The sequence below is a fragment of the Herpailurus yagouaroundi genome, unplaced genomic scaffold, assembly GCF_014898765.1.
Source record: "Herpailurus yagouaroundi ecotype Mexico unplaced genomic scaffold, PumYag 28, whole genome shotgun sequence".
NCBI classification, from domain to species: domain Eukaryota; kingdom Metazoa; phylum Chordata; class Mammalia; order Carnivora; family Felidae; genus Herpailurus; species Herpailurus yagouaroundi.
This window is the reverse complement of record NW_024412376.1, coordinates 59292089-59308385: the sequence shown is the minus strand read 5'-3', so window position 1 is coordinate 59308385 and position 16297 is coordinate 59292089. Positions and strand designations below refer to the sequence as shown.

Sequence of the window (16297 nt, the reverse complement as noted above, 5' to 3'; positions counted from 1 at the left end):
AAAGCGGTGAACAAAACAGCTAAAAACGGACGTTCACGGACCTGATGTTCCAGTGGAAGAGGAAGGCCACAAATAAGTAAAATATGTTGATAAAAGCTAAGAGGGGAAAAAAAGTGAAGGAAGAAATTGGATAGGAAGTGTGAGAAATAGGGTAGCCAGAAAAAGGGTTACTGAGGTGACCCTAGACCTGAACTAAGAGGAAACTAACCATGCTGATTTCTAAGGAAAGCAGAGTGAACAGCTCAAAGGCCCTGAGATGCTGTACTTTTATATCAACATGTAAATCACCAGAACTTTTTTTGATCCCAAAATCAGTAAATAAAATGCAATGCAGCTGGTGAAACATTTTAAGCTCAGACTTTAGAAAAGAGCTGATCCACAGCTCTTAAGGTAAAAAGCTACATTTCTAAGTATTTTCACTTTTGCTATCTTCTGTCAATGAATATATGTCAGAAATAAGCTTGAGGATATGATAAATCAGTGTGCTATAAACATTGTCAACTATAGGGTCAAAAATGGGGTTTCAGGGGAAAGGGAGTCAAGAAAGGAAGGAAGAGAAAATTTGCCTGGGGAACAACAGAACACTTGCTTTTCTGTCTGAGATATATATATATATGTTCCTTGGGACCGGAGATCTTCCTTTGACCTCTCTTGGCACCTTAAGAACACAATCTTGCCTGGAATGTGATTCAAGCATTCCCTGTGCCCCCTTAAATTTCTCCCTGTGTGCTTGTTAATACTTTAATATCCTATAAAGGAGACCGAAACCTCTTTTATTATTCATATTTTTGCAGATAAAACATCAATCACGTCTTGAATTTGCATGGATTTCACAAAGGGTTTTGAAATCCGTGCAATGAGAAGACTTTAAATCTTTTAAGCCTAGGAACAATTAATGCAATTGCTTCAGAAAGCTTAATCTAGTAGCAGCATGTAAAATGGAGAGATTTGGCCGTAAAACCAGTTAAGGGTCGAATAAGCTGCCATGGAAAGGAAGGTAGCACCAAAATGGTACCAGCAGGACTTGCCACCTGCTTTTGTATGAGGTAATCAAAATATAAACAAAATTCCTGCTCTGGAACCCTGGCCTAAATATGGTTTTGTACTAGTGACAAGTAGTATTAAAAGTGTTATAACACACATAAGATAAAAAACTAGAACCTCAAGTTCAAACAACTAACTCCTACAGAGTAAGAGATGATAAAATAGGATCTCTTTATTAGAAACCATCAAATAAGCTATAAAGAAAGAAATCAGGAGTATATTAGATGCTACTACAGAAAGATTTCCAGGATGTACAAAGTGAAAAAAAGCAAGGTGAAAGAAAATACAGCAAGACCTCATGTCCAGGATAGATGTATGTCTACTGCATATACTTGCCCAGAGTCAGACCTGAACCTGGTAACACTCCAGATGAATTCTCAAAACTGTGGTATGCATATAGATGTCACCAAGACCTCCTCGGAGACACCATGAGATAAAAACTTTACTTAAAAAAATTTTTTTTTCATCATTTTTTTATTTTTGGAGACAGAGAATGAGCGAGGGAGGGGCAGAGAAAGCGAGGGAGACACAGAATCAGAAACCGACTCCAAGCTCTGAGCTGTCAGCACAGAGCCGGACACCGGGCTCAAACTCATGAACCACGAGTTCATGACCTAAACCAAAGTCCGAGGCTGAATGGACTGAGCCCCAGGCGCCCCTAAGAACTTTTCTTAATAATACTAAGACGTTACTTGTCTGTTTCACTCTGATTCTCTCAGTGCATAGTGGAGTTTTCCAACAGCCCCACGATGTGTGGTATTGCAGTAGACTGGGTACAAAAGCAGCCATGTAAATCCAGCTGTCGTTTATTACGGCAGGAATTGAAGAGATTTTCAAAAATAAAAAACAAGGCTATTCTCATTTGTTTTGAAAAATAGTTACTTTTTATTTAAAAATGTTATTTTTATATGGGCTATTTTAAGTGAATTAATATTTTTTAATTTTCAGTTTCAGTTTCTGAAACGGTATCAATATATAAGAAAAACAAAAGCTTCCTAGTGGTCTTAGTTTTTTGAAAGTGAAAAGTGATCCTAAATTAAGTTTGTGAGGTACTGTTCTAGAATAGGTCCTTGGTTCTCAGCCTCCCCAAGCCCAAGCATTAGTTAAAACAGCGTAGCCCTGTCTTCTTTGGCTGTCTGGATTGAGAAACACTGCTCCAGATGAAATTACCAATTTAAATAAAATCCAAAAGAAAGAGGAACACGTCGAATTAAGCTATTGGGGTGCAATCAGCAAAGCCAGACTGAAAATGTGACTAGATAAACAAGCCCTGCTAAATTCAAGGAGCGGAAATAAAGCAACTTTTTTTTTTTTCAATGTTTATTTATTTTTGGGACAGAGAGAGACAGAGCATGAACGGGCGAGGGGCAGAGAGAGAGGGAGACACAGAATCGGAAACAGGCCCCAGGCTCTGAGCCATCAGCCCAGAGCCTGACGCGGGGCTCAAACCCATGGACCGCGAGATCGTGACCTGGCTGAAGTTGGACGCTTAACCGACTGCGCCACCCAGGCGCCCCAGAAATAAGGCAACTTTTAAGAGAAAATGAAAGGGTAACTCTGGGAACCAAAATTTAAAACTTGATTAACCCCACACGTTGGCTTACTCTACTATGTTCTAGTTTTGCCTACTAAATATCTGTATACTGGACTAGGTCCGCACTCTCCCTTCCTGCACCTCCGCCGTTCAGTACCCATCGCCTGCTAACACTGCGGGCAGCAAGGAAAACCCAGACCCGGGTTTGTCAAAGGCAGCGCTCAGCGCTGAGGAGACACGTGTTGGGAGTCACGTGGCTGGTGCCAGAAGGCGGGAGGCGGTTGGAGGCGCCTGCGCAGCTCCGCGAACTCCCCCAGGCCCTGGCGCGCCGATCTCGCGGCAACCTGAGCGTCGCTTTCCCGCCAGGGCGAAGCCGAAGCGGTTTTAGGCTTCCCTTCGTAGATTCTCTCAGGCTTTTTTCCTTGTGCAGCTGCCCATTTTTACCGCCGTCCTCCCACCATGCAGCGTGAACCTCCGAAGGGGAGGCAGGGGAAGAAGTCGGAAAAGCGGCTCTTTGACCCCATGTCCTTCGGGAAGGACCTACTGGCCGGCGGGGTCGCAGCGGCTGTGTCCAAGACAGCCGTGGCGCCCATCGAGCGGGTGAAGCTGCTGCTGCAGGTGCAGGCGTCGTCCCGACAGATCAGCGCCGAGTCTCAGTACAAAGGCATGGTGGATTGCCTGGTGCGGATTCCCCGCGAGCAGGGTGCGTACCAGAGGCCACCGTGCCAACCTTTCCCGGTCTGGGTCAGCTTGTCAGAAAAGGGGAGAGGGGCGGGAGTGGGTAACTGCACCACAGATGTGCCTGTCCGTGATGCGTTTGTTTCTATACCGTTGACAGTTCAGTTTCTTAGCTAACCTAAGAGGCTCCCCTTTCCAGAGCCAGGAAGGCCTGTAACGTGACCAGTCCTGGGTAGGAGAGGCCACCACATTCTCTTTTTTCGCTTAAGTTTCTCCTTCACATCGGGATTTACACCTTGCTGTAGTTGTGCCTGGGTCAGAAGGAAAATGGTTGACCTCCCAGGATTGAGGGAGATGCCATTAGGCATGTTAACAGGCGCTTTAAGTTGCTTAAATATTTGTTGAAATAATATTCTTAGAAGTACTCCAAATATGGTAGTGTAGGAGCCTCCCAATACTCTGCTACCTATTGAGTGAAAAGAGGTTCTGTTCATTCTTCAGAACTACTGAAGACCAGGGCTGAAACTAAAGAGGCATTCACCCGTGCACAAATTGGAGGAGGGTACCCCAAAACTCAGTAAAGACAAATGATATTTTAGTGCAGTATTTTAAAAAATCAAAGTTAATTTGAAAAATCCAAAGTGAGCAAAATATCAAAATTTTAAATAAAGACGAGAATAACATTACCAGTTTTTCTTTTTGTATCAGCCCTGCCTTAATTAAAATTATGATTTTTTTTTTCATTGTAAAGGTTTTTTTCCAGTGATACCGAAATGATTTCAAGGGATAGATAAAGCGTTTTGTTAACCATTAAATACCCTTCTGTTGCAGAATTGCTCTTAAGTTAGCTAAGTAGATAAGAGGATAAATTTATCAAAAATCTTCTATAAATCACCCATGTAGTTGTATTCAGTTGAAAACTCAACAAGAACTTTAAAAAGGCAATAGGCCTGTTTATTGTGTAGCCTGAACAGAGTGGCTTCAACTCCAGGGCCTGCCCTTTCTTCTACTCGTAAGTCTATGCCAGGTTACTCTCCCATGAGAAAACCATTCTCTCCCCAGAGATGTAGTTACAACTCCTCTAGGCCTGTTGGGTGTGGTATTTAGGGTGGAGTGGAACTGTTTTTTGCTTCTGTTTTTTTGTTTTTTGGGTTTTTTTGGTGTGTAACTCTTAAGGCATCATCTAAGCTGTAAATTTAGGATACTCACCTGGAGAGCTGAGCTCAGATCTTTCATAGTGCTTCACATTTCTCCACTCCCATTTGTAAGCTTCCCGTTTCCCCCAAGGTTTTTACAGGAAAGGTAGGAACCTATCTCCACTTGGTTTATATTCTAAGACTTCTTCACAGAAGTAGGGGACTCTTTATTATTAGCTAATATGCTTTAAATATTTAGTCAGGTAAAGTTAAATATTCTAGTCAGGTTGCGCTGATCAGTGCTAATTTATTTTATATTTTAACTGTTTTAAAGAATATTTAAACCTAAACATATTCAATATGGCTCTTGTAAATTGAGATCATTCTAAATAGTATTCTAGTGCTTGCTTTCTTTACCCTCCAATGAGATGATCATAAGCAGAACTTTAAGATGTTTTATGTTCTTATAAACAAGGCCTTGTTATGAATACACACTCCATGGTATATCCTATGCTAAGAGACTAGTAATTCACAACAGGGATAATATTGCCATCTAGGGGCATTTTTACAAACTTGGAGGGAATTCTTTGTTTAGCACAAAGATAGAAGGGTATAATACATAATTGCAATGATATAAAAGGCAAAATCCAGGGATGCTAAACATTCTGCTGCTGTACATGGCCAGTCCTGTGCAACAAACACTTATTCTGCAACCTAAATGGCTCATTTCTCCCACTAGACATTCATGTAGTAGTAAAACCTGTTTATGATTTTCTAAGCTTAGAACCTCTCATTTACTCATAAACACAAACTGTCTGGGACATAGTTTCCATATATACTGATTCAACTACCTTGTGAGTAGAAAGACTATTGTATTTTGTTTTGTTAAGAATTGTACTGAGAGGGGGTGCCTGGGTGACTCAGTCCATTGTCAACTTCAGCTCAGGTCATGAACTCATAGTTTGTGAGTTTGAGCCCTGCGTTGGGCTCTGTGCTGACAGGTCAGAGCCTTGAGCCTGCTTTGGATTCTGTGTCTCCCTCTGTCTTTCCCTGCTTGCACTTGATCTCTCTCTCTCTCTCTATGTCTCTCAAAAACAAACAAACAATAAAAAAATTTTTTAAAGAATTGTACTGAAAGGTGTTCACCATTGTAAAAACTTAGTTACCAATTCTTGTGATATTTGATCACCACTTAAGCATCATCTTCATTTGTAACTACTGAATTCGTGATCATTATATATACATATACACAAATATATTTATTAAGCCCTTTTAAAAGAAATGTTAATGGTATCTAAAGTATAACATTCATTATTAAGTGGAAGCAAGCATCTGACAATTTTGTGGTGTGTTCATGCCTCACCAATTTACTAATTAAAATGCCTATTTTAGGGGCACCTGGGTGGCTTAGTCGTTTAAGTGTCCGACACTTGATTTTGGTCCAGGTCATGATCGCATGGTTGTGGGATGGAGCCCCACGTCAGGAACTAAATGAGTGTGGAGCTTGCTTGGGCTTCTCTCTCTCCCTCTCTGCTCCTCCCCCACTCGTGTGTAAGCATTCATGGTGACATGAGCTTTCACAATGGTGAACAGCTCTCAGTACAATTCTTTCTTTCAAAATAAGTAAACATTTAAAAAATAAAATATAATCCCTATTTTATTTAAAATGCGTTTATTTTCTCTTCCTGTATGGTAGAGAGGGTATTATATGGATTTTTTAAAAATTGTTGAAGAAGTCACAGTCTTTGACTTCTATTTCTAGATCCTAAAGGAAGTAATGTTAAATATTTATTCTGTATAGACGACTTGAGCCTGGTAAGGTTGAGAATCACTAGGGTAGATCATTCTGGAATTTTACTGGGCAGTGAAGTTCTGAAATTGTTATTTTCTGGAATTTATCTCCTGTCCCTTTTTTGAAAGTCAAGGCACATCCTCATCTCAAATGCTCTGAGGTTTCTCTTGTGTTTCATGTTTCCTCTAATTTTACTGATAATTTTTCCTTTCTTTAGGCAACATGAAATGAACTTGAGAGACATGAACCCATAAGGCACAAGTAGATGGTCTCTCACTATCTTCTTACTTATCTCTGCTTTCTTTCTACACCAAGGATAGATCTCTTCATTTTAAATCTCTGGACTTAGCTTTCAACATCTCTTTGGGTATCTTTCATACACCCTATAAGCTTTCCTTGGCTTGTAAAAGCTTCTCGATTTATCTTGACTGATGCTGTTCTTAAAGATTTACTCTATGCTTTAGTTGTTTGTGGGACCTTCAAACTTTGTATGCATACTCTTATTTAGTACTGTTTAAACCTTTATTACATGAAAAATTCATGTTATAGAAAATTAGAAAATATAAAGAATCAAAAAGTAAAACAACTCACCACTGAAATCCCCACAGGTAACATTTTGGTGTCTGTGCTATAATTTCACTGGGCACAATAGGCATATATGTAAGAATATTTTAAAGTAATTGTTTTTTAAAAAATTGTTTTATTTCATATATGGTAAACAAATATTTTAAAGATCTGATCTAGGCAGCTCATTTTTAAGCATCTACCAGATCTCTCTTTCGTCTTTTAGGAGTTTCTGGCTATGAGGTTTTTTATATCTTGAAGACAGTGGTTTGGGATATGGAAAGAAAATACTAGACATCATTTTAAATAAAATGGGAAAGTAAACATAAACATTACTAATATTTGGTATATGAATTGGCACTGGTATCTATGCTTGGGCCAAATGTCAGTTAGAAATCCTAAGACACTAAGGCATTCTGAAAAAAAGAAAATGAATTGCATACTAAAGAGGGGCTGACAGGCACCCTTTCTCAATTATTATGTAATAAACATAGTTTATGTTTGCTCAGTTGGATTTATAGAGACAAGAAGACTGTTTGAATATTTGAAAGTATCAAGAAGACTATTTGAAATATATATTCATGTACACTATTCTTTAACATTTTTAAAAATATTTTATTTTACTTTATTCTTAAGAATGAACCTCACCTCAAGGGTGCTTTGAGATAATAGCAAATAATGGTGTGAAAACATCATGATTAGCAAGATATCTAAATATATTGTTTAATTGTTCAAATGAATGCTAAGTTATTCTCTAATATCTCCTATCTAGAAGTTTTCTCCAACTGCCCTATGTAAATAGCCCTTCCTCAATCTCCATGTCCACATATTATTTTTGTTCTTAAAGCCACTTGACATATTTATCTGTTCATAGTCTGTCTCCCTGGTCTCTCTCCCTTAAAATATAAGCTCCATAAACCCAAGAAATCTGGTCCTTAGTGCTATCCCTAGCAGGTCCACTATGTACCAGGTACCAAATAAAAGGTTTTTAAATGAAGAATCTTTACATCCTTTAATTTCTATTTTGGGTATTTTTACAAATGTGCATAGCAGAGTAGTATAGTAGAAAATATATATAATCTTTTTAATGTGTACATATTTGAGAGTCAGCCTTACATAGTTTTTACTGATAGGCATATTGTCAAAACATGTAGTAGCACACCAGTCTAGAATATATATACCCAAACATGTTTAGCATTATCATGGCTTGGCTAATAAGTTGACCAGTAACTTTTTCTCATTTTCCCATCAGGTCTATATTTTAATTCTTTTGTTTGTTTCAAGTATTTACTTAAATTCCAGTTTATTAACATGCAGTGTAATATTAGTTTCAGGTGTAGAATTACATGCACTACCCAGTGTTCATTACAGCAAGGGCCCTCCTCAATACCCAACTCCCATTTAACCCATCCCCCCACCATGTCTAGCTTTTTCTCGATAGTTAAATCTGTTTTATGGTTTGCCTCTCCTTCTCTTTTCCCCCAAGTTCATTTGTTTGTTCCATTTTAATTCTTTTATTTAAATGTTTTTTTTAATGTTTGTTTATTTTTGAGAGAGATTGACAGAGTGTGAGCAGAAGAGGGGCAGAGAGAGAGGGAGACACAGAATCTGAAACAGGCTCCAGGCTCTGAGCGATCAGCACAGAGCCTGATGCAGGGCTTGAACTCACAAACTGTGAGATCATGACCTGAACCGAAGTCAGGTGCCCCTGTTCCATTTTAATTCTTAATTATTTTCTCAGAATTAAATTCATGATGGTTTTTTCTCAGCCTTAAATTTTTTTTTAAACATTTATTTATTTTGAGACAGAGAGAGACAGAGCATGAACGGGGGAGGGTCAGAGAGAGAGGGAGACACAGAATCTGAAACAGGCTCCAGGCTCTGAGCTGTCAGCACAGAGCGTTGCTCGGGGCTCAAACTCACAGACCGTGAAATCATGACCTGAGCTGAAGTCAGCCGCTTAACTGACTGAGCCACCCAGGTGCCCCTCTCAGCCTTAAATTTTGAAGAAATTATTTTTTTCCTAGCAATTAAGTCAAAAACTTAGATATTTTGTTATTAGCAAAGAAAGATACCACAATCATTATGTTTTTCCCTACCAATTTTGTGATTATATCTTAGGAATTTGCCCTTTTATTCTGTATGACTAGAGAGTATCAAAATACTCCTACATTTGCATCATCCTTTTCTCTTGTTTTTTTCTGACCAAAAATACTGGTTTTTATCTAGAATGGATTATCTGACCAAAAAATACTATTTTTATCCTGAATGGATTTTTATAGAGAGGCAGTAGAAATTTAATAGATCTAGGTTTGGAGTTGGATTCTGGAATCAAGTCCCAGCCTTTTCCTCACCTTGTGACCTTCAGCAGTTTTTATTTAACCTATCTCAGCCTCAATCACCCCAGTTATATACTGGGTATAATAATAGTACCTACCTGATATGATAGTTGTGAGAGTTAAACAAAATCATGCCTGTAAAATATTCAACCATGTGTCTGTTGCAATTAGTGCTCAATAAGTTTTAACTCTTTAATCAGTATGTATACTTCCCTAAATTTACAAGCATGTATTCCTGGTATTCATTTATAAATGAGTGTCTTTGGTATAAACTTGCATTATACATAGAGTAGGTTTTTGTAATCTTTCTGAGGAAACTTACGTAGGTACCTAGTGTACTATAGATGAATAAAACCCTGAAACCTAGCCCCCAGAAATAACATTCCTATAGAAAATGCATTCAGAATTTCACTTCAAGGTTTCTCTCCCTTTGCACTCTTAGCAGGGGCACTGAAGTTCCTAAAAGCATGGTACAGCAGTGAAATGCAAAGAAAGGAATAAGAATAAAGTTTTTAAGGGTGATCTATGGAAAAAGATTAAAACAGGAGTTCTTAACCTGACACTGTAGCTTCAAGGAATCCATGAGTTCTGTGAAATAATGCAAAAGTATTTTATGTATGTGAGATTATATTTTTTTTCAGATATGACCCGTTAAGAGCTGCCAGTTTTCCTGGTATACTTCTAGGGATTTATTTGTTTCTAGATTTTCATTGAGACATTGGCCTGTGTTTTGATGAATTTTCTAGGTTTTTTTCATGCAAATGCAATTTTGCTAAAAAGGATGTATTCCTTTTTTTAAAAATTTAAATCCAAATTAGTTAACATATAGTGTAATAATTTCAGGAATGGAATTTAGTGATTCATCACTTACATATAACACCCAGTGCTCATCCCAACAAGTGTCCTCCTTAATGACCCTCACCCCTTTAGCCCTTCCCCCCCACCCAGCACCCTGCCAGCAACCCTCAGTTTGTTCTCTATCATTAAGAGACTCTATGGTTTGTCTCCCTCTCTGTTTTTGTATTATTTTTGCTTCCCTTTCCTTATGTTCATCTGTTTTGTATCTTAAATTCCACATGAGTGAAATCATGATATTTGTCTTTCTCTGACCTATTTTGCTTAGCATAATACATTCTAGTTCCATCCACATTATTGCAAATGGCAAGATTTCATTCTTTTTTCAATGTTTATTTATTTTTGGGACAGAGAGAGACAGAGCATGAACGGGGGAGGGGCAGCGAGAGAGGGAGACACAGAATCGGAAACAGGCTCCAGGCTCTGAGCCATCAGCCCAGAGCCTGACGCGGGGCTCGAACTCACGGACCGTGAGATCGTGACCTGGCTGAAGTCGGATGCTTAACCAACTGCGCCACCCAGGCGCCCCTAGATTTCATTCTTTTTGATTGCCAAATAATATTCCATTGTATCTCTATACCACATCTTCTTTATCCATTCATCAGTTGGTGGACATTTGGGCTCTGTCCATACTTTGACAATTGTTGATAGTGCTGCTGTAAACATTGGGGTGCATGTGCCCCTTCGAATCAGCACTCCTGTATCTTTTGGATAAATACCTAGTAGTGCAGTTCCTGGGTCGTAGGGTAGTTCTGTTTTTAATTTTTTTAGGAACCTCCATACTGTCCAGAGTGGCTGTACCAGTTTGCATTCCTACCAGGTACAAAAGGGTTCCTAAAAAGAATATATTCTTCAGCCAACTGTAACAAACCTTTTTAATCATAAATCCAGTGCTATGTTATGCTCTCATGTTAATTTCCAGATGTCTTTCCAAAATCTTCCATTTATATACAATTCATTAGCCAAAGTTACAATCCTTTATACTGCTCTTAAATATGACACTGTTTTGTGAGGTATTAATTCAGACTATAATCATAATTATAGAATTATGACTAATAACTTATAATCTAAAACCCATAATATTTCAGTACCATTCAGCTGGGTCAACCATTTCCTAAAATTTTTTTTTAATGTTTATTTATTTTTGACAGAGAGACAGAGCATGAGTGGGGGAGAGGCAGAGAGAGAGGGAGACACAGAATCTGAAGCAGGCTCCAGGCTCTGAGCTGTCAGCCCAGAGCCCAACACGGGGCTCAAACCCACACACTGTGAGATCATGACCTGAGCCGAAGTTGGACGCTCAACCGACTGAGCCACTCAGGTGCCCATGGGTCAACCATTTTCAAAATGACTATTAATATTTAAGGACCATGTATAAAATGGAAATTCTAATATCTTTGGGTATATGACACTTTTTCTAAACTCAGTTTTTTTTTTTTAAACAAATAATTTTTTTTTCAATTTAAATCCCGGAGAGAGAAGGAGAGAGAGAGAGAATCCCAACCAGGTTCTGCACTATCAGCACAGAGCCCAGTGCAGTGCTCTACCTCACGAACTGTGAGATCATGACCTGAGCCGAAATCAAGAGACGCTTAACCGACTGAGTCACTAGGCGCCCCCTTAGTTTTTAAACTTTTAAAGCTTCACTTTGTGCATGTATAAAATGGGTACTGTAGGAGAGTCTATATCATAAGCATAATGTGGTGATTAAATGAAATATACAGCCTTTGTCCTGTGCCAGCACATACTAAGTACTTAGGAAGCACTCAGTACCATTACATGTTAAATGTCCTAGTAGAGACTGAATCAATTGTGAATACTCAGATTATTTCTTAGCTATTAAATATGTTTCTTAATTATCTTTGTGTAATTGCTTTATATGCAGTTTGGGACTCACCAAGATTCTTTTTTTTTCCCCCACAAAGCAGACTTTCTTATTTAGCAAATAAATATAACTTTCAGTTTCTGAACATCAGCCCGGTCAACAGAGATTATTTTCATTTGAATCTTTATCTTTAGAAGACTGATTCTGGGTATTCTCCAAGTTTGGACTAGAGGTATCCTATTCAAAGTAGCAGGATCAAACCATTGGACAATTTGTAATCTAGTAGACACAACTATGGCTACTTAAGAGATAGCCTATTGTATTCTAGATCAGTTCTGGATTTTAAAGGTAGTTGCGAATTATAGGGGTAACACAATGACTGAATTTTAAGGATTGGTCAATCCATGGAGATTTGAAGTGGGAAGATTATTGGCCTGGAAAGTTTCCTCTAACCTCTCCATCAGGCCTCTGGAGACTGCCTTGAATTGTAAATTGATCCCTTTTCTGGCTAGGTTCCAGAACATAAAGGTGAGGATACTTTAGACTCTTAACAGCTTTCTCATTCTCATATGTATGTATACAAACCAATTCTGTTCTAATAATAGGAATTGTATGTCATGATTTGGAAATGAGGCTAAGGGTTACTAGCTTCTCTGACAAATACTGGTGATCTCTGTTTTTCTACTAGGAGAAAGCCCTGTATTCAACTGATAATACTTTCCATAGGTTTTGGGGTATTTAAGGCTTTTTATTGGAAATTAACAAAATTGGAATGGGGCACATGGAGTTAACACTGCCTGTTTTCTTCAGTGGATTCACACATAAACTTAATTTTTTCTCATGAGAAAGAGTATAAATTTTAGATAGTTCAAATAACTAAGTTTGTTAGAACTATGGGAATTTTTAAATAATACAAGTTTATATTTAGTATGTTTTTTGTTTGTTTTTGTTTTTGTTTTTTGGTAGGTTTCTTCAGTTATTGGCGTGGCAATTTGGCAAATGTTATCCGGTATTTTCCAACACAAGCTCTAAACTTTGCTTTTAAGGACAAATACAAACAACTTTTCATGTCTGGAGTTAATAAAGAAAAACAGGTAAGTACATTTTTTTAGGTTTATTTATTTATTTTTGAGAGAAAGCATGTACACAAGAGTGTGAACAGGGAAGGGTAGAGGGAGAGAATCCCAAGCGGGCTTTGCACTGGAGCCTGATGCTGGGCTTAATGTCACAAACCTTGAGATCATAACCTGAGCCAAAATCAAGAGTAAGATGCTTAGCCAGCTGAGCTACCCAGGCGCCCAGTAAGTACATTTTAATATCTATCATTTTCTAAGAAATAGTTGCATTTGTCTTAACCTGTGATATTTTACTTGGGGAGGAGGTTCTAAAGTGGTAGAAGAAATAGTAATTAAGACATAGTAACTTTTAACATATCAATATGTATTATGTTATAGAAACTATATTTGAGAAACATAGAATTACATTTTTTACAAGTTTCTCTAAATCTCTTAACACGATTTTAATAACTAAAGGATCTTTTGTCCCAAGATAATATTTGTCTGAATAAGTGTTAATTTTAATATAACTTACATGGTATAATCACTGTTCTACTGCATTAGGAAGGTTCAGCAAAAAAAAGTAGTCAACAGGGGTTCCTGGGTGGCTCAGTTAGTTGAGCATCCAACTCTTGATTTTTGGGTCAGGTCGTGATCCCAGGGTCCTGGGATCAAACCCCACATCAGGCTCTGCACTGAGCATGGAGCCTGCCTAAGGTTCTCTCTCTTTCTCCCTCTGCCCCTCTCCCCAGCTTGCATGCATGTGTGCCCTCTCCCTTTATCTCTCTCCCTCTAATAAAAGGGGTGCCTGGGTGGCTCAGTCAGTTAAGCATATGACTTTAGCTCAGATCATGATCTCTCAGTTTATGAGTTCAAGCCCCGTGTCAGGCTCTGTGCTGATAGCTTGGATCCTGGAGCCTGCTTCAGATTCTGTGTCTCCCTCTCTCTCTGCCCTTCCCCCATTCACAATCCATCTCTCTCTCTCTCTCTCAAACAATGAATAAACATTAAAAAAAAATTTAAAGCAGTGGACAGGTATGTATTCCTACATATCTGAGGTATTTAATTTCTTAAAGAAGTACATTGTTTCTTTTTTCTTTTTTATGACTAAGTCTCTAGTTGAGATTAAAATGCATAGGAAGAAAATCAAACAAAAACAGGAAGCAATAAATTGAAGGTAGACAATTCTTTTTTTTTTTCTTTTAGTTTTTGGTTTTTGGGGTTTTTTTGAGAGAGCACATGAAATCTTGAGCTGGGGAGGGGTAGAGTAAGAAGGAGAGAGAGAATTTTAAGCAGGCTCCATGCCTAGCACAGAACCCGGTGCAGTGCTTGCTCTCACAACCATGAGATCATGACCTGAGCTGAAATCAAGTGTCAGATGCTTACCGACTAAGCAACTTAGGCACCCTCCCCCTTTGTTTTTTGAATTGAAAAAGTGCTTTTTCTTTTCAAGGTAATCACTCCCTTGGTTATAAAATTTCAGTTTTAAAATTGCCTATTCATATGAGCTATATGTCATTTGTTTTGGTTTCTATTTGTTTTGTTGCCTCTGTATACACTAAACCACCTACATTACTCTTAAGGTCTCCCTTTTAAATACCTTACAAAGTCTTCCCCTTGCCCTTACACAGTCTATCTTTGCCTTCATCCTTTCTCTTTTTCCCCCAACCAGCCAAAGCCAACCAACCAATTTAGCTGTCCTAGCAGATTCTTTTTATTTTTATCTATCTATCTATCTATCTATCTATCTATCTATCTATCTATTTAAAGAGTAGGAGAAAAGGACAGGGAGGAGAGGGAGAATCTTAAATTTTTTTTAATGTTTACTTATTTTTGAGAGAAAGAGAGACAGAGACAGAGCACAAGTTTGAGACTCGGAGTCTCAGAATCTGAAACAGGCTCCAGGCTCTGAGCTGTCAGCACAGAGCCTGACGTGGGGCTCAAATCCACAAATGGTGATATCATGACTTGAGCTGAAGTTAGATGCTTAATCTACTGAGCCACCTAGGCACCCTCTAGTGGGTTCTTTATAAAAGCAACTGTTTGTGGAATATTTGTTTGTTGCTGTCTTCTTTAATTTCCTTGTATATCCTTTATTCCCCTTTTTTCACAGTCTATATTTCATTAAGAAATGTTTACGGAGTACTTTGCACCATCTAATATGTAGTGGGAAATATAAAGGTAATGAAGAAAATTCTTTAGACTTAGAATGTCTGGATTTGGATCCTGGCACTGTGTTATTTAGCTTTGTGGGTTTTTGAAAGTCACGTCTCTGATCCTTATTTTCCTCATCTAAAAATTGGACATAATAATACCTCCCTCATAGTTGGTGAAGTTTAGATGACATTACTTATAAAGTGCTTATTATCATAGTACTGTGCTTGATGATAGGCACTCAGAAAAATATCCCTGTCTTTCTTAGCTGCTAGCTATAATAATTAGAACTTTTCTTGACTCAGAACCTGTATCAGAGGTCCCCAAGATCACCTTCACTTTTAGTGATTAACTAGGACTCAGAGAACACAGAAAAGCTATTATGCTCATGAGTTGGTTGTTTTTTTTTGTTTTGTTTTGTTTTGTTTTTTTTTTTTTTACAGCAAAAAGGATATAGTTAAAATCAACAAAGGGAAAAGGCAGATAGAGTCTGGGAGAAACCAGATGCAAGCTTTTAGTGGTCTTCTCCTAGTAGAGTCACATGGACAGCACTTAATTCTCCCAGTAGCAATGTGTGACAATACACGTGGTGTGTTGTCAAATAGGATTGCTCACTTGAGCATTGGAGTCCAGGATTTTTTGGAGAGATCAGTTGCATAGGCAAGGAATGTGAGTGTCCTTAACTACTCAGACTCTAGTCACTACTCCCTAACCCAAGAGATCAAACTCATATAAGTTAGCCCAATGTTCCGAGCATACAAAACCGGTGTTCACCATAAATTCACATATTAGCATAAACTGTCTGGTGTGGCCCAAAGCCTAAGGCTTTCTTTCATACGAAGAAACTAATCAGAATTTTCTAAGGGCTTAGATGTTATCTTGAAGAAACTGGTCAAGGATGGGTCCTGAAGATCTCAGTATATAAATGGTTTGGACAGAGCAGGCCTGCTGAGTTAAGTCTTTACTGAACACTTCCCACCCCACCTCCCCCAAAAGATAATTTCTGTAAGACTAAGCCAAATGGAGAATTTAACTCCTGAGTTAACCAGATTATTTGTTACTAACGTCTATTCCTAGCAGTATAAATAACATCTCATTACAAGTTTTAAAGTTAACTTTGATCTTTGCTAAGTATTTATAGTAAATTTCAAATTATTAGAAATTGAGGTAAGAACATCTTTAGTATTTCTATAAAGACATCCTATCTTATTTATAATGTAAAGGTATTCAGTCACACGTAAGAATGTAATATGTATTATTTACTAAATTTGGATATTAATAACCCTTTTACTTCTGACTTTGGACATCAAAATTTTATTTC

General features: G+C 38.1%; 1 protein-coding gene across 1 annotated transcript in view; it reads left to right on the top strand.

Moving 5' to 3' along the window:
* Nucleotides 1-2885: 2885 nt before the first annotated feature.
* Nucleotides 2886-16297, top strand: part of SLC25A31 (solute carrier family 25 member 31) — a 28569-nt gene continuing 15157 nt past the window's right edge. The window contains exons 1-2 of the mRNA XM_040474397.1: nt 2886-3281; nt 12734-12861. Of these exons, the coding sequence (XP_040330331.1) occupies nt 3038-3281; nt 12734-12861 (372 nt within the window). The 5' untranslated portion in view covers nt 2886-3037. The remainder of the gene's footprint in view (nt 3282-12733; nt 12862-16297) is intronic.